The sequence below is a fragment of the Choloepus didactylus genome, chromosome 7 (assembly GCF_015220235.1).
Source record: "Choloepus didactylus isolate mChoDid1 chromosome 7, mChoDid1.pri, whole genome shotgun sequence".
Classification (NCBI taxonomy): Eukaryota; Metazoa; Chordata; class Mammalia; order Pilosa; family Megalonychidae; genus Choloepus; species Choloepus didactylus.
In genome coordinates, this window is record NC_051313.1 from 38,934,703 (window position 1) to 38,958,323 (window position 23,621).

Genomic DNA, 23,621 nt, shown 5'->3' on the forward strand with positions numbered 1-23,621 from the left:
GCTAACTGCCTTATAAAAAATGTCTGAGTACCTGCAACAGGAAAATGGAACTGTTTTCCAGTTAGCTGTCATAAATCCCTACCGTTTTTTGCTTTAAAGTCTTTTTGTCTCTACTACTATGTGCTTTCTGATCTTTATTTTAAATTATTTAACCACTCTGTGCAGTAGACCTTATATAAAAATTGCACTTTGAAAAACATTTTTAGATCATGAACTGAAAACTTTCTGAAAACTACAAAATATATAAAATGAATTTATTTGTAATTTTTTAATCATAAAGAGTAATTTCATTGTTTAAATTTGACAGTTTGTTCTTTTGCCTTCGTATATTTAATGTGCAGTGATTTTTATCAGATGATATAACTGTCTACACAGACTAAGATAGGATTGGAGAGGCTGAAAATATTGTAAATATTTGGTGATTCATATATTCAAGTTCTTTTTTATAACTGTTATTCCATGGACCAATTAGATATTTCGTATATATCACTGAAACATTAAAATTTTCAATAGGTTTAGATTATAATGTTTTTTGATGTACACAAATTCTAAATGATAATTTTAGATTTAGGTTATTACTTTATTGTTTTTCATTCTTTGTCTTCTTAAGGTCACACTAGATACCAAATGGAGGAAGCTCTTATTAATGAAGAAGCAATTTTGAACCTCATGGAAAATAGTCAGACTTTCCAGCCTTTGACCCAAAGACTGAGTGAGACACCAGTTTTCAGTAAGTAACAAAACTACTGTAAATGTTTAGCATTTCAATCAATACCATTAGACTTTAAAGGAAGTGTGTGTGTGTGTGTATGTGTGTGTGTCTGTGGTGGGGGAGAGGGTGTATTTATTTCTTTGATTTGAAAAGGTTAATGTTGTATGTTCTATAAATTATTACTCTACTGAATATAACAATAAAACCTTGAATTAACTAAGGTAGCTTTGTTTTTGTTTTCTACATAGCTTTTTCTAAAAAACAATCATGAAAGGATATAATGATTTTTTTTTTTTTAACTTCACTTTGGTTGGGGGAAAACCATATTGCTTTAGGGGGAAAATGCACTATTTTAATTGAAATTCTCCAATATTAAGTACATTAATAGAATACCATAATTGATTCTTTCTAGGTGACTATCAGAAATTTCCCTAAACAATTCCTTCAAAATCATTACCTTTCAGCTAGAGGTAGCAGGTGCTAGTTATTCTTTAGTATCTTTGCTGCAGTAGTTTTCTTACACCATCACCCTAAATGTATTTTCATTAGCGTCATAAGCCATTTACTAGATTTCTTTTCAGTATTTCTATCTACATTACTGACAGATTTTTTAGAAATTTATTTAAAATTTTGCTGCATAACATGAGGTAGCATTGAAGTTCATACTTCTTGTTTTCCTTGGTATAGTGATTTTATGTTTCTTTCCTTTCTTCCTTTCTATTTTCTCATTTTTATGGTATCAAATGTGATATTGATCAAATGTGATCGTAAGTCCATGTGATGTCTTCTGTTATTTGCATTTTCACCTTTGAATATAACATTGATTAGGGACAATACCAAAATTATTGTACATAGTCATATTTCAAGAACATTTTAAACAAAGGTAGGGAACTTTCTTTTTTAAATGAAGTTTACATGCAGAAAGAAATCATCCAGAGACCACATAAAAAATTAAATTGAGGTTTACCATCTAAAATGTTCTATTTCTTCATCTTAATAAATAAATCTATATACCAAATTATTGTAAATTACATTCTAGTTTAAAAAAAAACAGGGGAACCTAGAGAAAGTCAAGGAATTCAAAAAAGAGGAGACAGAAGAAGAGGGGCAATCAGTATTTCATTACATTAGGCAAATAAATGGTATCATCAACAAGTATAATTCCACCTTGCCTAAGGTTATTAAAGTTCAATCTCAGTGTTAGTCTAGGATCTCAGAGGCAAATATCTGTAATTTATTTACTAATACCAAACTTTTTTAAACTATGGGACAGGAAAAATAAAACAAACTGCAATTCTAGGCTTAAGAAATGGTTTATTGCCAAAATGGCTCTTATAAGCAAATATTTTTATTTTTTGCCTTTAAATATGGTAACATGAATAAATCAGTTTCTTTAATGTCAACAAAGAAAACCTGAAACTTGATATTTTAGTAAATGAGGACTGCATTATCTCCTTTTACAGAGAAAAAGTTCATATACTAGATTACAGCAAACTCCCATCTTCATGGTCTTTTTCTTAAATTATCTTTTTGATAAGGACATTAAATCTTTCTATTGCAGATGATGCAGGTGTTACATTTTGCTGGGAAAACTACACATAAATACTTAAATCTTCATACCAGCTGTATTTTTTAGCATGTTCTAGCATCTATGATGTTGTTGTTATTGTTTTTAAATGCAATTTTATTGAGATATATTCACACACCATATAATCCATTCAAAGTATACAATCAGTTCCTCACAGTATCATCATATAGTTGTGCCTTCATATGATGTTTTATAATTGATCCTAGTTGTTGAATTATTTAGAAAATTTAAGTTATCTGTTGGTGATGGCTTCACTTGTTTTATAGTGGGCAGTAGTCCTGATGAGGCTTTGGTACATCTTCTTGCTGGTTTGGAAAGTGATGGATACCAGGGAGAAAGAAATAGGATGTCACCACCATGTCATTCCTTTGGAAACTCTAGAAACCCCCATAACAGTGATGATGAAGAAAATGAACCCCAGATTGAAAAAGAAGAAATGGAACTTAGTTTGATAATGTCCCAGAGATGGGACAACAATATTGAAGAACATTGTGCCAAAAAGAGGTAATATATTAGTTATTTCAGTTACTTTAAGAACTTCCTTTTGTCATTATCACTATTCTTCTTTAATCAGAAATTCTTTCTTCATATTATTCATAATCTAAAATACCTTATAAACTAAAGTGACTTCTTTTAAATTCCTTTTAAGTGGTGATTCATTTTTCATGTGCATAAAACATCATATAAAAATGTGCTACATTAAAAAAATAAAAATAACTTTTAGAAACCATCTATTTATATATGCAGTATTTTGAAGTGCCTCTTTATCCCAGAACTTTAAAAAAGAATGCCCACTGAGAGTTATCAGTGTATAACAATATATATAGAGTCAGCTTGAAGAACAGGAATGGCTTCCAGGTCTGATCAGAATGAAAAAATTAAAAATCAAAAATAAATAAGAGAGTCCCAGAAACAAACACTGGTATTCTGGTTCATTTCTCAAGATAAATGAGTAATGCCACTGTGGTTTTCTAAATCAGTCTCTGAACTTGATTGGTTTGAGTGTGCCCCTAAGTAACAGCTATATGCTCTGTGTATGGACAATTTAGGCTTCTGAGCCTGAAACACTGAGTATGCCTTTTAACATCTCTGTGCCTCAGTTTTCCTCGTATGCAAAATGAAGATAACAGTGGTAACTACTTTATAGGCTTGTTGTGAGAATTAAATGAGAGAATGCACGTAAGGCTTAGTGTGGGATCTGGCACATTTTAAAGGTTTGGGAAATGGTAACTGCTCTCATTACTGCAGAGTTATGAGACTAGAGAGAAATGTTAGCAATATATAGCAGTCATTATAATTACCAGCCCTATTATATGAGAGATGAGCTGAAAGCAAAGAGGTCAGTTAAAAATTGAATCACAATAGTCCAGATAAAAAGAGGTAATGAAGGCCTAAACTAGAATATTAGGTGTGAGAGTCAGTTTCAGTGGTAGTGGCTGGAGGTATGGAGAAGAGGACAGAACAGAGGCAAAGGTTGTGGAGACAGAGTTGATTGATAGGTTACAAAGGAAGAGCAAGTCAAATATGGCACTGAAGTTGCAAATTTCCTGAAGTTGGGAGAAAGAAATAGAAATAAACAGAACAGAAATAAAGATCAGAAAAACTGGAATAAAAGGGTTATCTCTGCTCCAGAATAGTCTGGTATGGTTGAAGCACTTCCCCCGTTGATATTTCACCAAAAGAATTTCAGAGTTGATAACAAAAAAAAGACAAATTTTATAGAATACAAAGAAATTTTAGATGCCTTTTTACCTAGCGTCATTATTTTAACAGATTAGGAAATGTCAGCAAAAGGCATTTTAAGACACTGTTGGGGGACAACCCTATGAGAAAATCAAACATTGATTCTGTCTCAGCTAGGTGAAATTAGGTCTTCAGAGGTCAAGGAGCTGAGTCTTTGAATGACTTATCACTGTGACAGCGAGGGGAACTGCATATGTGAAACTAGGAAGAAAGTATGAAATAGCATTTTGCAGAGAATGAAAATGGAGTTCTTTATAGCAGTGTACTAGGAAAATATAGAAGAGAGAGTAAGGATTCTACTATATACCTAATTATAGGGGAAGGAAGCAGACATTTTACTTTTTATATTAGTTTTTTCCCTTTTCTTTTTTTAAGTCATATTTAAGAAGTTAATCATGATGCTGAGAAGTTAGGGTAAAGGCTGTTGAGTTATTAAATAGTAATTCTCAGCTGGAGGATGCTAGGACAATGGAGACAGGGACACTGGTTATCAGTCACCTACAAGAGTTGATATATACACTGTCACAGAATATTTGTTTCTACTATGTTTGCCTAATGGATTTGCCAGTTTTAAAGCTTAATCAAACCCACGTGAAACAGATTGTCATTTTGGAAGGGCTAGCCTTTGGGAATCTGTGAATCTTAGAAAATGGGATACAAGTGAGGTTCACACAGGAAGAACAAATACTAGAGAGTGCTTACATCTCTAAAAATGGAGGCAGGCAAACTAAAGCCCAAAATAAGTTTTAAGCACATAGTTAAAAAAAAAGAAAATAAGAACTGCATATCTACCCCACCCTACAAAAATATTTAAAGAAGATAATTAAAAAGGAAAGCACAGATCCATTCTTAAAGCAGGCAGTGTGACATTAACAGATGACTAGGAGAAAGCAAACCCAGTTTTTATTTTGTTTCTTCGAACCCAGACAATGTAGAGCAAACATGATTGAGAAGGAATTGAGGCCTCCAAATAGAAAGAATGGGACACCTCCAATTAGTTCTTTTAAATGACTTCATTAATGTAGGGTCAGAGATTGTAGACCAAGTTACTGAAACAGTTTGCAGATAGAGTTAATGGAACCATTGGTAATCTGTCAAGAAGAATGAATAAGAGGAAAAGTTCTAGAAATCTGGGCTGATCATTGTTATTCTTTACATTGACCAGTAATGGGGAGATACATCCTTTAGTTAGCTTAATCTCCATTTCAGTCCAAAAAAAAAGATAAAAATAAAAAAGATTATTAAATAAACACTTGTGGGTGCATAGAAAGGGAACAGAGAATATCAGGACCCTTCATGTATTCAAGCCATGTGCTACTGGTTCCTTTTAAAATATGGTTACTTAGGAAAATGTAGTAATCATATTGAGTAATCAAATGAACCAGACATTTGACAGATTCTCGTATAACATCCTTGTTGGTAAGGAGAACACATGGCAGTAGTAACCAGTTTGGTGGATTTACAGAGAGAATGTATGTTTTCCCATTCATAAACTACTTAAATGCTTTTCATGTGGCAAGTACATGCTAGGTTGTCTTGAGACTGTTACAAATATTGGAGGGATTGTTAAGTCATTGGATGGCAGAGTATACATTCAAAAATATCTTGAAATTAAATAGATGATACCTAAAGTCATAGGTGCCGTCAGTTGGCTTCACAAATATAGATTAGATAGACTGCAGTTTATTCTGGGCTTAACAGTTCCTGTAGGAAAACCTGGATTTTACCTTATTAAGAATTCAGTAAAGCTGTAGTGTTATATATTGGTAAAACAGTGAATTTAATTATTGGCTACTAGCTATACCTGGGCTAACATTTGTTATTCTAACAGATTTTGAGTTATTAATAAAATAATTATAGTATTTATTTGATGTGTTTGTTTTGTTATAATAACTTGGATTACATTTTTTCCTATTTTAACAAAGTTGACTATTTGTATCTGATATTTCTATTTGATTTATCTTGTGGCATTTCACTCTTTTTCTTAATTCCATTTGTTTTTCTCTTCATTGTTTTCTCATTAGTTTGTTTTGGTATCATTCCTTTGATCTTACTTTTAGTATATCATTAGCATTTCCTCTGCAGTCTCTATTTCTATACTTTGAAACCTCTATTAAGTAAACATTCACATGTATAAGATTGTTAAACTCGCTATCTACTTGTTACAGTAGTGTCAACCTTTTAAAAATAACAGGCATGGTTTATCCTGTGATTGATTAATGCTTGTGTCTTTATTGACTGGAGTAATTCTATGAAAATCATGCCCAGTTTAACCTTGGGAAAACAAACTTAAACATTTTATGAAAGTATATTTAAAAGAGATTGAACAATAGAAGTATAGTGTCCAGAAAAGAGGTTAGTTACTTCTCTGTACATTAGATGTTATCCTCTGCCCTTGGTAACATATTTTAAGCATATTGGAAAAAGGAAAAGGAAGGGAAAGAAGAGGGAGAAAACTAGCAGGATCTGTCATTTTTTAAGGAGCAGTTGAAAGACTAGGGACTGTTTGGCTTAATTAGAGAGGTATTCTGGGACAAATTATAAATGTTGTCAAATATTTTAAAGTTATCTTGTGGAAAAAGGCACAAACCTGTTTTGTATGGCTATAGAGAACAAAAGCAGGAATAACAGATAGAAGTTGGAAAGAAAGATTTTTGTGTAATAAAGCAAGATAATTACTAACAAGCAAAACCATTAACAATAGAAAAGGTTACTTTGTGAGACAGCAAGCCACTTAAACTGAGAATGTAACAGCAGGGATTATATCAAGTCTATTAAAAATAGGATTTTTGCATTATGTAGAAAGTTAGAGTGGATGGCCTCCAATACTTTTCAGCTCTTAAGAGAGAGATTTTATGACAAATTATGATTTGGAAAAGGTATTCACTTATAATGAAAACATAATATTTTTGAAACTTTTGAGACAGGAGGAAGAAGTTGTTGGACATGGATAGAAAGAAAATTTGCCCATCCAGATAGGAAGAAAACTATTACCCTAGGATCTCTTGAAAAAATTTGAACCGATATGAGATGAAACTTAGAGAGTATCTCTCTGGACTTCACAGTCCATCTGAATTCCTCAGTAACCCTAATTTGTAGCCTCTGCCAGCTTGACTCAGTAGCTTTACCACTCCTTAGCCCCTCTCTGATCCTATTATTTTCTCTTTCAGCCCTAACCTGAATCTTCCTCCTCTAATCTTCTGTTTTTGTTTTTTTTCCAATTCAGAATGTAGTGATTTTGTATTTATGAAGGTGTCTTAAAATATACCAGGATGCCACTTATTTAGATATGACTGGATTCTCACCCCAGCTGTTCTATATGTATATCTGAGGTTAGGATGAAGGAGATAAAATATGGAAGAACAAGATTAGATAAGGGTAATCAGGGTATGGTGGAGCTACAGTTACAGGAACTTTAAGGTCTTTTAGCTTACATGAAAAGGATCATGTCAGGATTCTCCAGTTCAGCTTTTCATCCCTTTGATTTCCTTTGTAATCACATTGGCATGCCTGACCTCTAGCTGAGAATTATTGGTCCACTCTGGTCTATTACAGTTGAAGGAAGTGAACTACTAGATATTAGCAGAAATTCAGTGACTAAAATATCTTCTAGTTTACTGTTATCATACTCAAAGATACCAGTTGTATTTCAGGTATTTCAAAATTATTAATTTTCTACTGAAGTGATTATTTTAATCTTTGCCAGTAGGGTTAACAGTACTGTTGAGCTTTAGTTGATAAGAAGATATATGTCTTCCCAACTTATTTTTTGTTGTTGGAAAATATATGTAAGAGCATTTTTATAAAATCTGTCTGCAATAACATTTTGCAGGTACTATGGTAGGACATGTTAATAAAGCAAATTAAATCTGCTTTTCTTTTTAAAGTTAGAGTTTTCAGATCTTTCTTATTCGGTTTTACCATTATAGGGTCATATTATGCAAATTATTTGACACTGAGATACTTTTTTCTAAAGCTTATTCTTACCAGAAAATCTTAATATTCTCTAGATCACTGTGCAAAAATACCCACAGAAGTTCAACTGAAGATGATGATTCATCTTCAGAAGAAGAAATGGAATGGAGTGATAATAGTTTGTTTCTAGCCAATCTTTCTATACCTCAGTTAGATGGAACTGCAGATGAAAATAGTGGTAAGTAAACAAGTCTATTGTGAGCATTTGGCTATTTAGGGGCTAAAAATATATTTGATTTCAAAACTATTATCAACTTACAATTAGCTAAATGAGGCTATAACAATACATTATATTTTGTCATTCTTAGGATTTTTTTTTAATGTAGCTATAGGATTTTTGTTTCTAAGAAAATAACATCTGTTAATCACTGATTTCAAGATTCCTAAACTTCAATCAGTTTATCATGTTAACACTTAAGTATCATAAGAAACTTTATGAAATATTCTCAGCTTATTTTGTCAGTCTTCAACTCATATATCACCTTTATAGAAAAAGTTTAAAAACTTAAGCTATTTGAAGTGTTAATGCAAAGAAGCATATTATTTTGTGAAAAAAATTTCAAGATGACAGTATTTTTTCATTATTCCCCCAAAAGGCACTGCATATCAATTTAATCTATTTCTAATCAAAGGAATATGTATTTAAAATAATGACTAATAAACAAATTTAACTAACTTGATTATTTAGTTCAAGTTATTCTCTTAATGATAGGAGTACCTTTTTTTTTTTTAAAGATAACCAATTTAAACATACAAACTTAATTTCTTATAATTTCTTGCATGGAGATAGTAACTTGGTATGGGAAATATCTTTTTTTACGTGGTGGAAATGAAATAATTTTTTCCCCATTCCAGATAATCCATTGAACAATGAAAATTCAAGAACCCACTCTTCTGTTATTGCAACAAGCAAGTTATCAGTAAAACCCTCCATTTTTCACAAAGATGCTGCTACATTAGAACCCCCATCTTCTGCTAAGATTACCTTTCAATGTAAACACACAAGTGCCCTTTCTTCTCATGTTTTGAACAAGGAAGATTTAATTGAAGACCTTTCACAGCCAAACAACACAGAAAAAGGTCTAGATCATTCAGTTGCTTCTTTTACAAATGAAAGCACTTACTCTCTGAAATACCCTGGATCTTTAAGCAGTACTGTCCATTCAGAAAATTCTCATAAAGAAAGTAGTAAGAAAGGTATCTTCTCAGTATCTTCCTGTGAAAATAATATTTTTGACTATGAAGAAGACATTCCATCTGTTACTAGACAAATACCAAGTAGGAAGTATACAAATATTAGAAAAGTTGAAAAAGATGCCCCTTTTATACATATGAACCGTCATACTAGCGAGAGTACATTGGGCAAAAGCCCTTTCCACTTTTCTGACTTAAGCAACTCAAAAAATAAATTATGCTCTGATGGAAATGAAAAAGGTAACAAAACAGCTTTGAGTAACTTATTCCCTTCATCATTAACTGAAAATTGTGACTTGCTGTCATGCTCAGGGGAGAATAGAACTATGGTGCATTCTCTTGATAGCATTGCTGATGAAAGTGGACTAAATAAACTTAAAATTAGATATGAAGAATTTCAAGAACATAAAACAGAAAAACCAAGCCTCAGCCAACAAGCAGCACATTATATGTTTTTTCCCAGTGTTGTACTTTCTAATTGTCTCAGTAGACCACAGAAATTATCTCCTGTCACATATAAACTACAACCTAGCAATAAACAGTCCCGGTTAAAATTGACTAAAAAGAAACTTACCGGTCAGCAGGAGACTTCTACCAAAACCAGTGAGATGGGATCCACAAAAGACAATTGTATACAGAATAAACCCTGTGATAATAATCCTGAGAAGGATAATGTATTGGCCAATGATTTAATTAAAGTCACCCGTGGAGCTTTCGAAAATAAAACACCTACAGACAGTTTTATAGACTGTCACTTTGGAGATGGAACCTTAGAAACTGAGCAGTCTTTTGGACTTTATGGAAATAAATACACACTTAGAGCCAAACGCAAGGTAAATTATGAAACTGAAGATAGTGAATCAAGTTTTGTAACAAACAACTCAAAAATTAGCCTACCTCATCCCATGGAAATTGGTGAAAGTTTAGATGGAACTCTCAAATCTCGAAAACGAAGAAAAATGCCTAAAAAACTGCCCCCTGTTATCATAAAGTATATTATTATTAATAGATTTAGAGGGAGAAAAAATATGCTTGTAAAGCTAGGAAAAATAGACTCTAAAGAGAAACAAGTAATATTAACAGAAGAAAAAATGGAACTATACAAAAAGCTTGCACCTTTGAAGGACTTTTGGCCAAAAGTTCCTGACTCCCCTGCAACCAAATATCCCGTTTATCCATTAACACCAAAGAGAAGTCACAGAAGAAAATCAAAACATAAGTCTGCTAAGAAAAAAACTGGTAGGCAACACAGGACGAATAGTGAAAATATTAAAAGAACTTTATCTTTCAGGAAAAAAAGGTCACATGCTATTCTTTCTCCTCCCTCACCATCTTACATCGCTGAAACCGAAGACTGTGACTTGAATTATAGTGATGTTATGTCTAAACTAGGTTTTCTTTCTGAGAGAAGCACAAGTCCCATAAATTCTTCTCCACCGCGTTGCTGGTCTCCCACAGATCCAAGAGCTGAAGAAATTATAGCTGCTGCAGAGAAAGAAGCAATGCTTTTTAAAGGTCCTAATGCATACAATAGCAAGGCTGTTAATTCCCATATAGGGAAAAATAGTGGACCAAGAACACAGGCTAAGAAGTCAAAAACAAAGCTTGTTAATCCCTCTGGAGTTACTAAGAAAAGGAACAGACGAAATCAGACAAATAAACTAGTAGATGATGGAAAAAAGAAACCGAGAGCAAAGCAAAAACAAAAAACAAATGAGAAAGTTACATCAAGAAAGCACATAACACTTAAGGATGAAAAAGTAAAATCTCATTCTGGTGCTGAAGTTAAGTTTGTGCTGAAACACCAGAATGTGTCTGAAATCTCCAGTAATTCTGGAAATTCTCAGCTGCTTTTTAAACCTAAAGATGGGTCACTAATGGGCTCTACTACAGATCATCCCCTTTCTGCTCCCCTTCACACTGGAATTAATGCACAACAGAAGTTACCTGGCTGCTTTTCTTCTTTCTTAGAAAGTAAAAAACCTGTGGATTTGCAAACATTCCCCAGTGCACGAGATGATTTACATTCATCAGTTGTTTGTAGTTCTGTAGGGCCTGGAAGATCAAAAGTGAATGTTCAAAGATGTCATAATCAAAGTGCTATGTTTACTGTAAAGGAATCAACTTTGAGTCAAAAAAGTATATTTGACCTTTCCAACCATTTGTCTCAGGTAGCACAGAATACACAGATATCCTCGAGTATAATGTCTCCAAAGACAGAAGGTACTGCTAATGCAAATATACAAAAAAACTTGTCATCTATAGGAAAACGAAGTGAGTATCACAGTTCCCTGGAATCAAAGCCAGATCAGGCATATACCTCTAATTTCTTGCATTGCAAAGACAGTCAGCAGCAGATTGTATGCATGGCAGAGCAGTCAAAGCACAATGAAACTTGTTCTCTAGGAAATGCAGCGTCAGAGGAAAGCCAAAAGCCTAATGCTTGCTTTGTAGCTTCTTTAAGAAGTCCAATCAAACAAATAGCACGGGAGCAAAAACAAAGGGGCTTTATTTTAGATATGTCAAATTTTAAACCTGAAAAGGTAAAACAGAGGTCATTGTCAGAAGCAATTTCACAAACCAAAGCACTTTCTCAGTGTAAAAATCGAAATGTGTCAACTACTTCAGCATTTGGTGAAGGACAGTCTGGACTAGCAGTTCTAAAAGAATTGTTACAAAAGAGACAGCAGAAAGCACAAAATGCAAATGTTATACAAGACCCATTATCTAGTAAACAGCAACCAAACAAAAATATTTCTGATTCTGTTGAACATAACAAAGCAATTAAACGAACACGATCAGTAACATCTCCAAGAAAACCTCGAACTCCCAGAAGTACAAAACCTAAAGAAAAAATTCCAAAACTTCTAAAAGTGAACTCTCTAAATTTGCAAAACTCTGGTCAATTAGATAACTCCCTATCGGATGATAGTCCCATCTTTTTTTCAGATCCAGGTTTTGAAAGTTGTTATTCACTTGAAGATAGCTTGTCTCCTGAACATAATTATAATTTTGATATTAATGCAATAGGCCAAACTGGATTTTGTAGTTTTTATTCTGGAAGTCAGTTTGTTCCAGCTGATCAAAATTTGCCTCAAAAGTTCCTAAGTGATGCGGTTCAGGATCTTTTTCCAGGACAAACTATAGAAAAAAGCGAGTTTTTAAGTCATGATAACCTGAAATGTGATGAAGACAAGCACCATGCCTCAGACCCAACCTCATGGATTAGATCTAGTACTTTAAGTCCTGAACTTTTTGAGAAGTCATCCATAGACAGCAATGAGAATCATTGCCACAATCCTTGGAAAAATAGTTTTCATCCTCTAACAACTCGGTCTAACTCAATAATGGAGTCTTTCAGTGTCCAGCAACCAGAAGACCGTCTAAATGAAAAACCCAGATTGAATAGGAGTTCAGTAAGCCAAGAAGTATTTCTTAGCCTCCCACAGCCAAGCAATTCAGACTGGATTCAAGGTCACAACAAAAAAGAAATGGGACAGTCTCTTGACTCAGTCAATACCTCTTTTACTACTATACTATCCTCCCCTGATGGTGAACTTGTGGATGCAGCCTCTGAAGATTTAGAATTGTATGTTTCAAGAAACAATGATATATTGACACCAACTCCTGATAGTTCACCAAGGTCTACCAGCTCTCCCTCACAGTCTAAAAATGGCAGTTTCACCCCTCGAACTGCTCACATTCTGAAACCACTTATGTCCCCACCAAGTAGGGAAGAAATTATGGCAACTTTGTTGGATCATGACCTTTCAGAAACTATTTACCAGGAACCATTTTGCAGTAATCCTTCTGATGTACCAGAAAAGCCCAGGTAATCTGAACTATTTTTTCCTTTGGGTCGTTCAGTTAAATAATTATAATGTATATAATAACACTTGATACTTGCGTCCTAGTTTTATGGCTGTGATACTGTATTTGTAAGCATATCATTGTGAAAACTATTCATAGTTATAGTTTTAAGAAAATTTCACAGACTAGCCTGATGATTGTGCCTAGAGAAATTTGTTACGGTTTATAAGTATTGGACTTAGACCTACTATTATTTGACATTGTATCTCCATTAAGGATTAGAGGTGCAGAGGCTCACTGTGACATGATGCAAAATTAAGAAGGATGTCATACTACTTTAAAAGTATTTACAGTTATCATTTTTTAAATGATTAACTTTTGTAATTTTTTAACTTCATTTTTTAAGTGTTTGAAAATGAGCATACATTAAGTACCCTTAGAGTCATCGCTAAATGAAGTTTACTTTAAATTGGTTTTATTATATACCACATTCTTTTCATGTTGCCAACATCAGTCATATTGTTAGTATGGTTAGTATGCATCATATTAGGGATGTAAGATCAAATTTGGTCACCCTTACCTCTTTTTTTAAGAATTTCTTCAGAGAAGTGATAGATAATCAGACATGCATGCATGCAAACACACAGACACATACACAAGGCCAACAGCAAAATGAGATATCCTGTCCCACCTCCATCACCAATGCAAGGCATATCTGATAAGAGATGAGTTGGAGAACATGGCTTAATCTACGAGGTTTACATGATGGTTCTTTTTCCTGCCCTCTGTTTCTGTGAAACAGACTGTGTTCCCATTTATCTAACCAGTTGCATGAAGAGGCAGCTCACTTCAACCATCCAGTCAGAATCAGAGGATGGCTAGGACTGCTGAAGCAGGCCCTGCTTAATTCATAGAATGGAAGGAGGCATGTGTGCACTGACCTGAAGCAAGCACAGTGTTCCTGACCTTATCTAAAAAGACACAGTGAGCATCAGGCTTTTAACCAGCAGACTAGCAGTAATTCTCACAGGAGCTCACTTAAGAAAGAAGTGAGAAAAAATGACTAGAAACATAGGGTAGAAATTCCCTCTGTTAAGGACTGGAAGTGAAGAGCAGAAAAATTTCCCTTCCCAACAAAGTTTCGTATCCATGTGTGGTCCTTTAACTTGAATGGGACTCTTTCTCCTTATTTTACTCCCAGAATTTAAGAATATGTGTTCCTTAGGTATTAGTTTCTGTTATATAACTTTATCGGTAGTGGTAGTGATTGTAGTGTATTTTTTAATTGATCTACTTTTTCTACCTCAGTCTTACGCATCTTTTTTATTTTTAGTCCCCAAACATGTTGTCATGTGCTACTTTTGCTGTTTATTATTAGCTTATTGTCCAACTTTGATGCTTTCTTGCAGCTAAAATAAAAAAAGATAGTCATTATTTAAAAAAGAAACAATTTTGTTTTTTATATAAAACTGTGTTCATATAGAAAATTTAGGAAATATAGCAGATGGCCAGGACATTTGGGGAATCATGCCCCAAGAGAAGTGGTTGAAAAAACTAAGAACTGTCTTCATAGCCATGAAAATACTGTGTGGAAGAAAAAAATACTTATTTTATGTTGCTGCAGAATGCAGAAATAAAACCAATGGATACATTTTAGAGAAAGACAGAGGTTTAGCTTAACATTTAGAACTATTGGAAACTAAACCAGGCTACCTTTTAATTCATGATTCCCCCACAAACACATATTAGTAACATTTAAGCTATACATTCTGTGGGCTCTGCTAACTTTTAAGTTCTTTGGTTTTATGGTTAGTTTTAGACCTTATATTAGTATTAAACCTTGCCATGTATAGGGAAGAAGAAATTGTGGTCATTTACCTCAATTTTGTGTGGTTTTTTAATGCCTAAGGGAATTTGGGGGTTACAAAGATTTGTATGTTTGAACCAACTAAATTTGATAAAGTACTATAGATGTTAGAGGATATAGAAAGAGACTATAAGTAAAATCCAGGGGTATACTGTCTGAGTGATAAATTCCTCCGTTGTTTTTAACGATATGTGGTGACAGTGGAAAGTTATAGAAGATGAGTAGAGGAAAGGAATCTGATAAGTTTGTCCCATTTCCTTGAAGGAAAGAAGGTTTCATGGGACACTAAAACAAAGCAAACTTGCTTTCCCTGGTATTGATGATACCTTCCAAAGGAAATTCATCTAGTAGTCATATACCTGTCAGGAAAATCACATTGAGACTAAAGCTATACTGTACTTGCATAAAATGGAGGGAGAGAGGAAGGCAGGGTGGGGAGTGGAAGACAGAAAGAAAAACATGGGTATTTTTAAGACTCCAAAAAAGACTTGAAAATCTCTAGGATAAAGAGATAAATATTTTGGTAATTGCTCTTTGAGACAAAATTGTTGTTCTAAAATATGTTGTTTATAGGGAGTTGGGTGGACGGCTCCTCATGGTAGAAACTCGACTTCCAAATGATCTGGCTGAGTTTGAGGGAGACTTTTCCTTGGAAGGACTTCGTCTGTGGAAAACAGCATTCTCAGCAATGACTCAGAATCCAAGGCCAGGGTCACCCCTTCGTAATGGCCACTCATTTGTCAGTAAAGGGTCAAGTAATAGCCATAAAATGGTTGAAGATAAAAAAATTGTGATTATGCCTTGCAAATGTGCCCCAAGTAGACAACTGGTTCACACATGGCTTCAAGCCAAAGAAGAATATGAACGTTCCAAGAAACTGCCTAAAACTGAGCCAACTGGAATTATAAAATCTGCTGAGAATTTCAGCTCTTCAGTTAACCCAGATGACAGACCTGTAGTGCCTCCAAAAATGGATACAACTCCACATATAGTCCCCACTACAGCACATACCAAGGAAGATGTTGATAATTCTCATATTGCTTTACAAACATCAACCACAGAATGCAATAGAACTGCAAGTGAAAGTCAAACATTGCCACCAGTTGCTTCTGCAAATGATCCTGAGAAAATTGAAGATGATGATGACTATTATGTCAGTTATAGCTCCCCTGATTCTGCAGTAATCCCCCCTTGGCAACAAGCAACATCCCCAGATTCCAAAGCATTAAATGGAAATGATAGAACCTCATCACCAGTTGAGGACCTGTGTTCCCTGACTATTGAGAACTTCTTAAAGCCAATAAAAGATGGTACAGAGAAAAGTCCTTGTAATGAGCCTCAGGAGCCTCTAGTGATATCTCCAATTAATGTTAGAGCAAGAGCTGGGAAACATGAATCACTTTGTCTTCATAGTACACCAATCATTCAGAGAAAACTTCTGGAGAGGCTTCCTGAAGCAGCTGGCCTTAGCCCTTTATCAACAGGTAAGTAAACAAATAACAGGAAGTTTCCATATTGTTCTTCAAAGTTAGACATGTAAATAACATTAGACTATAATGAAAATCAGAAGTTATTTTAATGACGTCTTAGCTCAGCAAATGAGAGATCGTTGGTATTTCATAATGTCTCAGAAAGTCAACACATGGAAATTTATTCATTTTCCTTCTGCAAAATCTACTTACACCTGCTTCCATCCTAAATATAGGAGCCTTCTCAGGAACTTTCTCCTTTTCAACTTGATTTTTCCCATGGGCTTTTAAACATACCCAACTAAAACAAAACCTCCTTTGAACTCACATTTTCTGCCAGCTTCCACTCTGTTTCCTCCCCTTCAAAACCAAATTTCCTACAAGATTTCTCTAATTTGGCAATTCCATTTCTTACCTCCCTCTCATTTCTCAACCCAGCTTAATCCGGATTGTGTCCCCATAATTCCACTAGTATGGCTCTGGTAAATATTCCCAATAACCTGCTTGTAGCTAAAGCCAATGGATGTTTTTCAGTCTTCCTATCAAGCCATTGGCCTGTAGATCACATGCCTTCTCTCCTTGGTTTTCCTCCTTCTTGACTTCCTTTGAAGCTTATCCCACTATTATCAGTTATCTAAATGTTGGAGTTTATTAAGGCTTGGCCTTAAGTCTTCTTCACTCTTTGTATCCTTTCTGCCTATTTGGCATTTCTTCTTGAATGCTCAAAGGTACATCAAATCTGTTCATGATCTCATGGCATGTCCGCCACCCAACACGTTTACACCTGTGCATAGAAACACACCTGATCCTCTTTCTCAGTTTTCCTTATTTCAGTGAGTGTTACTGAAAAGTGCATGTCAGCAACAGTGAATATTACATATCTTTTAGTCATTTAGTTGCACAAGTTAGAAACATAGGAATTGTTTTTAATACCCTTACAGTCCACCCTGCAGTTTCCAGTCCATTTCCAAGTCTTGTCAAGTTTTTATCTCCTAAATAACCCAAGTCTGTTGGCTTCTTTCTGCTTCTACCACTAGAACCTTAGGCCAGAATGTCATCTCCTCTCTCTTGGGCTTCTGCACTAGCCTTCTTATCTACTTTAAGCAATCTCCTAATTTTTTGCACAGTGGTTAGGATAAATCCTTACCCATTCTAGTTAATTAGTACTCCTTTTTCAGTTTTTCAGCTCTAGGTAACTGTCCCTAATCTCCTGTACTAGATAAAATTCCCAATTATATTCATTCCCTTTGTTATACTTACCCCAACTGTAACTTAAGTTTTCTGTATGTACTTGAGGAAGGTCTGATTCTCTAGACTCCGTGAAGGTAGAGACTTTTTTCCTCATCATTACAAATACTTGATAAATAAGTGAAGAATGCATTAAATTACTCTCAAGGAATAATGGCTAAGGCATAAAAGTCAGTAATTTAAACCTAAGTGTTTATTTAAAAATAGAAATTTCTTATATTATTTTGGGGGGGAACAGAGCTTTGAATTAGTTTCCTTTTTAAAGTGTGAAGTCTTTGGGGGGAATTTACAGGACAGTACTTACAAATGATACTTAAGTGTTTGGGACAACCAAAAGGTTTAAAAAAAAACAGATAATTTTGATGCACATGTTAAATTTTTTTCTACAGAACCAAAAACCCAGAAATTGAGTCGTAAGAGAGGAAGTAATGCTGACACTCGTAGAAGAGTACTCTTAACAACACAAGCAAAGGTAACTATGTTAAATGTATTTAGAGATCAGTGGAAAATCCATTCAATTCTTAGTTTTCAGTTAGATAATTGATAACTTTGTGTCTCAAAAAATTTTTATTATATTTTTGCATCATTCTATTTACATATCTTTGAGACAACAAGAAATTGCCTAATTTTTTTTTAAGATTCTTTTTGTTGTTGGGATCTAAAAGATTCTTATATGTAAATACAAATATTACTGAGAAAGTGAATATGATAGCCAAAATGTGGATTATGAGGATACAAATACATTAACTGATTACTGGCAAAATCAGAACAATCCAATGACAGCAGAGCTCAAGTAAGTGATTTTTGATCCCACCAAAAATATATCCTTTTCCTTGGTTTATTATTTTTTCCTCAAATATAACATTATTGATTTTTTCAGTTAATTTTACTAAATAAATAGCAAAGGAAAGCAACATTATTTACTACTGAATCTAAAAAACCATAAATGTCTTTATTCAAATACTAAAAATATGACAATACTTAAGAAGTATGTGGCTATATAAAGAAAATATTCATTAGACATGTATCCTTGGAAAATATGATAGGAATCAATTCTGTATTAGCCATTTCTCATAAATATCATTCACTACAAAAAATGTGTCTTAGTATTTCTATTTTGAGATTATGAATACTTTAAAAAACTTTCATTTATAAAGCAATATTGTTGAGTTGCAAGCTATATTATATAGTAAAGACAAGTACCAGTGTGTTATGAGCATAAATCAATAGTTTGGGGAAAGTGGTAAAAGGATTTGAAAGTCAGAAAAAAAAACTGTTTTTTAATGGAAGATTTTTTTTTTTTTTTTAAACCCTTGAAGATTATTTAAATTTTTTTTTTAATTCAGCTTTCATGTTGTAATGGGATAAAATACAAATCCAGAATTTCAAATCTTTTACAAACTTAGCAAAAGTAGTTGCAAATACATTGATTGTTTACATGTCATATTTCCAAGCAAGGTGAAGATAAATGTTCATATAGTGTAAATTAATGTCAACTCCCTAAAAGATTGTTACTTTCAGTACTTAGGGCTTGTAAACTCAACATATAAGTAAGATCAACATATAGTTTGCTTACAGATTATATCACATACTTCTACATATATCCAGTTCTGATATCTTTAGTTACTAGCATGAAAGGAAATGTTAGTTAAACAGTTTCTTTTTTAACTTAAAGAGATGATATTCGGTTATCATTTATTACTAAACACATAGAGCATACTATGTAAGTGGGAAAAAGTAATTTAAAAAAAAAGAGAAAATGATTGCTTATTTATCTTTTTCTGGTTATGTGTGTTTCTTTTAATAGAATCAATTTGCATCAGTAAATACCCCAAAGAAAGAAACTTCTCAGATTGATGGACCATCTTTAAACAATACTTATGGTTTCAAAATCAGCGTACAAAACTTGCAGGAGGCAAAATCTTTACATGAGGTAAAACTGCAACAGTAAGCACGCATACACAGTGTTTAACTCAAGTTTTATTCTATAGAATTAATATGGAAAATTTTTAATGAGTGAAGAATACATTGAATTCTATCTTCATCTCTGTTTTGTTCTTATTATTTTTATTATTTTATATATTTATATAAAATGGATAGAGAAACTTTTAAAATGGCCACCAGATGCAGATATTGCTTTGTGGTTTCACAATTTTCATAAATCTTATAACTGAAATTCAGTTTATAGAAGCTAAAACTAGAAAAGATTTTTGAACTGTTGGAAAATCTGTAATTGTTACTCTTCACCCAAATGTGATATTTATTTGTATTTTTTGGTTTTCTTTGGCTCAGTGGATTAGAGGTTGCTACTAAAGAGGATAAATTCATTCCTTCTCATAATCTCTGTAACCCAGTTACTTTCACACCACAGACCATACGCCAAAAACTAGGAAGGTATTTTGCAAAAATGTGCATTAGTCACAGTGTGAACTGGAGAGAATGTGTGAGTGGATCACTACAAATTTATCGTATTACAGAAAACACAATTCAAAACACAAATCTAACTGGCAGTAACTTGGAAATCAGAGTATATGGTTTATACTGGCACTGTTCAATATGGTAGCCACTAGCAACATGGCTGTTGAGAACTTAATCTTTGGCTTATGAGACTGAAGAACTGAATTTTAAATTTTATTGATTTTTAATATAGATTTAAAAACTGATAGTTCAGTTATTGGAAAACTTTATGTTTTGAACAAGTTAGGTTTATAAAACTACTTTTTCAAATGTAAATTTTATGAAATCTAAATACAGATCAATTATTTCCATAGAAAATTTAGCATCTGAATTTAGGTACTGTAAATGTAAAACATATTTCAAAGCATCAAAGACATAACAGGAAAAAGAATGTTAAAATATCTCAATTTTTATAACAATTATATGTCAAAATGATAATACTGTTAGGTAAAATAGACATTTTTAAATTAATATCACCTATTTACTTTTTAAAACGTGGCTATCAGAAAATTTTAAATTACTTATGTGGCTCTCATATTTTTTTGGTCAGTGCTGTTTTATATGGCTGTTTTATGTCTTTGTCCTTACAGCAGATAATTAGTAACCATCTGTAAGTTGTGGTTGGGTTTTTATGGTTTTTTTTTCTGAGGTGGGGGGTCTCCAGTCACTTATGTCTTAACTGTTCTAAGGATTGGGTAAGCATGGAATAAGAACAATAAAAAATATTGTTCTCGCTTTTTACCCTAAATTTGAACTGAGAATCATATTTTTTGGAATTAAATTGCAACGAAATCTAATAGCCTTAATTTGTTCACTTGTGTACTTTTTCATGCAGCAATGTGCATTTTGTTCCTGTTTTGTGTTTGGCACTGTACTAGCCCCTAAAGCCCAGATAAATTAAGTGATAAATTTAGGAATACTTATCTTACCAGATGTACTCCTAAAATTAGAAAATTAAAAGAAATACTTTGTTGAAAAATGAGTAACCAAATGAACCTCCTTTATAAAAGCCAATCCATTTCTGGTGTTTTGCAAAAAGGCAGCGTCAGCAAACCAGAATATTTAGTTAACTGATACTCTTTTTAGGATTTTACATTTATGTTCACAGGTAACTAAAATGGGTGGCTCTCTCCCTCTCTCTCTCTCTCTGTTCTTATCTGGTTTTGAAATCAAGACATTGCCAGCCTCATAAAATTATTTGGAGACTTTCTGTATCTTTTTTCTACTTTATTAATATTATATTAGAGAATGTATCTATTCCTTAAAAATTGCTTAAATTCTTCTTTAAAACCATCTGGGTCAGGATTTGTTGAAGTAGGAGAAGTTTATTGATTATTGTTTCAATTTCCTTAATGATTATTGTTCCTGCTTAATATTTCCAGTTCTTCTTGCACCAACTTTGGTATTTTATCTGTATTTTTCAGAAATTTTTTCTTTTTATCTATAGTACCACATTTTTAGAGTACAGTTTTTTGTAATATATCATTAACTTAATAAGATGTATGTTAACTTAATAAGATGTATGTTAACTTAATAAGATGTATGTTTAACTTAATAAGATGTATGTTTATGCCCGCTTTTCTGTTCGCCTCTACTCTCTTCTTATCAGTTCTACATAGAAGTAGCTTTGGTTTTGGTAACTTTCTCTACTCTTTTGTTTGATCTTTATTTCATTGATTTTTTTCCCTTAGTATGTATCCTATCCTTCTAACTGCCTTTATTTGGTTTGTCCATTTTTCTTATTCATTTAAATGTAAAAACTTCTCTAAAATAAAAAGGAAATAATGCAGTAGGGTTAAGCAGGAAGTCACAAACTACAAAATATCTTTACACAGTATGTAACCAAAAAACTAGTTAGTACTTTTGAATTTAAAAGAACTTCTAAAATTTAATATGAAAAAGAAAAACGGTCCACTTAAAGCATGGACATTGGTTGTAAATAAGTTTAAAAGAGCACTTATGAATGTTACATATTTGAAACAACAGAAATTCTTAAAAGTATGATGTTTCTATACCAAAAAAAAAAAAAGACTTTGTTGAAAAATATTTATTAAAGCTACGTTAGCCTTAACCTCATAGCAAAAAGGCTTATTATATTTGATTATTCTTTTGTTATTTGAAAAACATGGTTTGCTTCATATACTCTTATTTTATTCTACATAACCCCATTTCAGAATCATGAGCCCGCTTGAAGTTAAAATTAGTCAAGAAATCTGACTGATTGTTAATAGCTTCCTTCCCACACAGGCTTTCTTCATCTTAAGGCACATTCAGCCACCTGGTGGTCAAAACAGGGAATGAAACCAAAAAAGTATGCACTATTCTCTGTTCCTCTTTCTCTAAAGAAATTGTGCCCACAGCATTGTTTTCCTGTTTCCCATTACCCTGCTAAATCTCTCTGCAATTGTTTGCTGAAAAAAATGCCCCTAAGAACTGTACAGCATTTATATCAAGGAATAGAAAGGCAAAATTTGAGTGTGAAATCTGACCTAGTAAATAAAAACTACCATTAACCTCCTAGATTTTTTTGCCTTTAGTCGTGTTCACATTCTTTCCTATAGTCTTTCCACATGTTCATCTTCTAAGTGAACCCTTTTCTTTTGGTTTGGAAGAGAGATTTTGTGTTTTAAAGTTTTGTATTTACTAAATTAATACATGTTTATCGTAAAGAAACAAAAACAATCATGAAGAATATACATTTAAAATTGGAAGTTCTTTCCCTTAGCTACCCATTTTTCTTTGTTTGATTTTTTAAATTATTAGTTTGGATTTCTTAAAGTAGAAATGGCAATACATATTTCTTAAGGAAGGTGGTGGATTTGGTATTTGTTTTATTATTCCTTATGCCTTAACACATGCATAATTAATGGTGTTTATATTTTAAAAAGTATTTAATAAATATTACAAACAATATTAAATATTATATTTAGTAAATACAAAATAGTGAATACACACAATATTACATACACATGGTAAAAAATTTGATAGAGGTGAAAAGATTTGCAATTAAAATAAATTTGCCTCTCACCTCAACAGATATTTTTTATGTCTCTTTGCTGAAATTGTGCATGTGCTTACATTTTATATATGCTTACATTTTATATGTATATACATACATACACACACACACACACACACACACCACTCATAGTGCACACACTGGTCCCATTTATCAATATATTATGGTGATCTTTCCATATTGGGATAGACAGATTTAGCTCATTGTTTTGAAAGTTTTAAAGGTTACAGATTATTCCATTGTATATAGTCTTCATGGATGCCACATAATTTATGTAACCAATCCCAACTCATAAATATTTAGTTTTTTTTTCCAGTCTTTTGCCATTACAATCTTGAATGAACATCCTTGTACATTTTTGCTACATGTATGAGAGAAAGTGAAGGATAAATTCTCAGAAGTAGAATTGCTAGATCAAAGGATATGAACATAAATTTTGATAGATATTTCTAAATTATCCTCCAAAGCGAGTACTAAATTATATTCCCACTATTAGTAAGAACTGTACGTTCACATTTCTTCAACAATTTGCATGCAAG

At 33.0% G+C, this 23,621-nt stretch overlaps 1 protein-coding gene across 12 annotated transcripts in view; it reads left to right on the forward strand.

Annotated features, from left to right (window-relative positions):
* Positions 1-23,621, forward strand: part of REV3L (REV3 like, DNA directed polymerase zeta catalytic subunit) — a 229,754-nt gene that overhangs the window by 149,820 nt on the left and 56,313 nt on the right. For all 12 annotated transcript variants that reach the window (XM_037843747.1, XM_037843748.1, XM_037843746.1 and 9 more), the window contains 7 exons: positions 611-730; positions 2,567-2,804; positions 8,054-8,196; positions 8,874-13,044; positions 15,463-16,373; positions 17,996-18,078; positions 19,414-19,539. In XM_037843747.1, the coding sequence (XP_037699675.1) occupies positions 611-730; positions 2,567-2,804; positions 8,054-8,196; positions 8,874-13,044; positions 15,463-16,373; positions 17,996-18,078; positions 19,414-19,539 (5,792 nt within the window). The remainder of the gene's footprint in view (positions 1-610; positions 731-2,566; positions 2,805-8,053; positions 8,197-8,873; positions 13,045-15,462; positions 16,374-17,995; positions 18,079-19,413; positions 19,540-23,621) is intronic.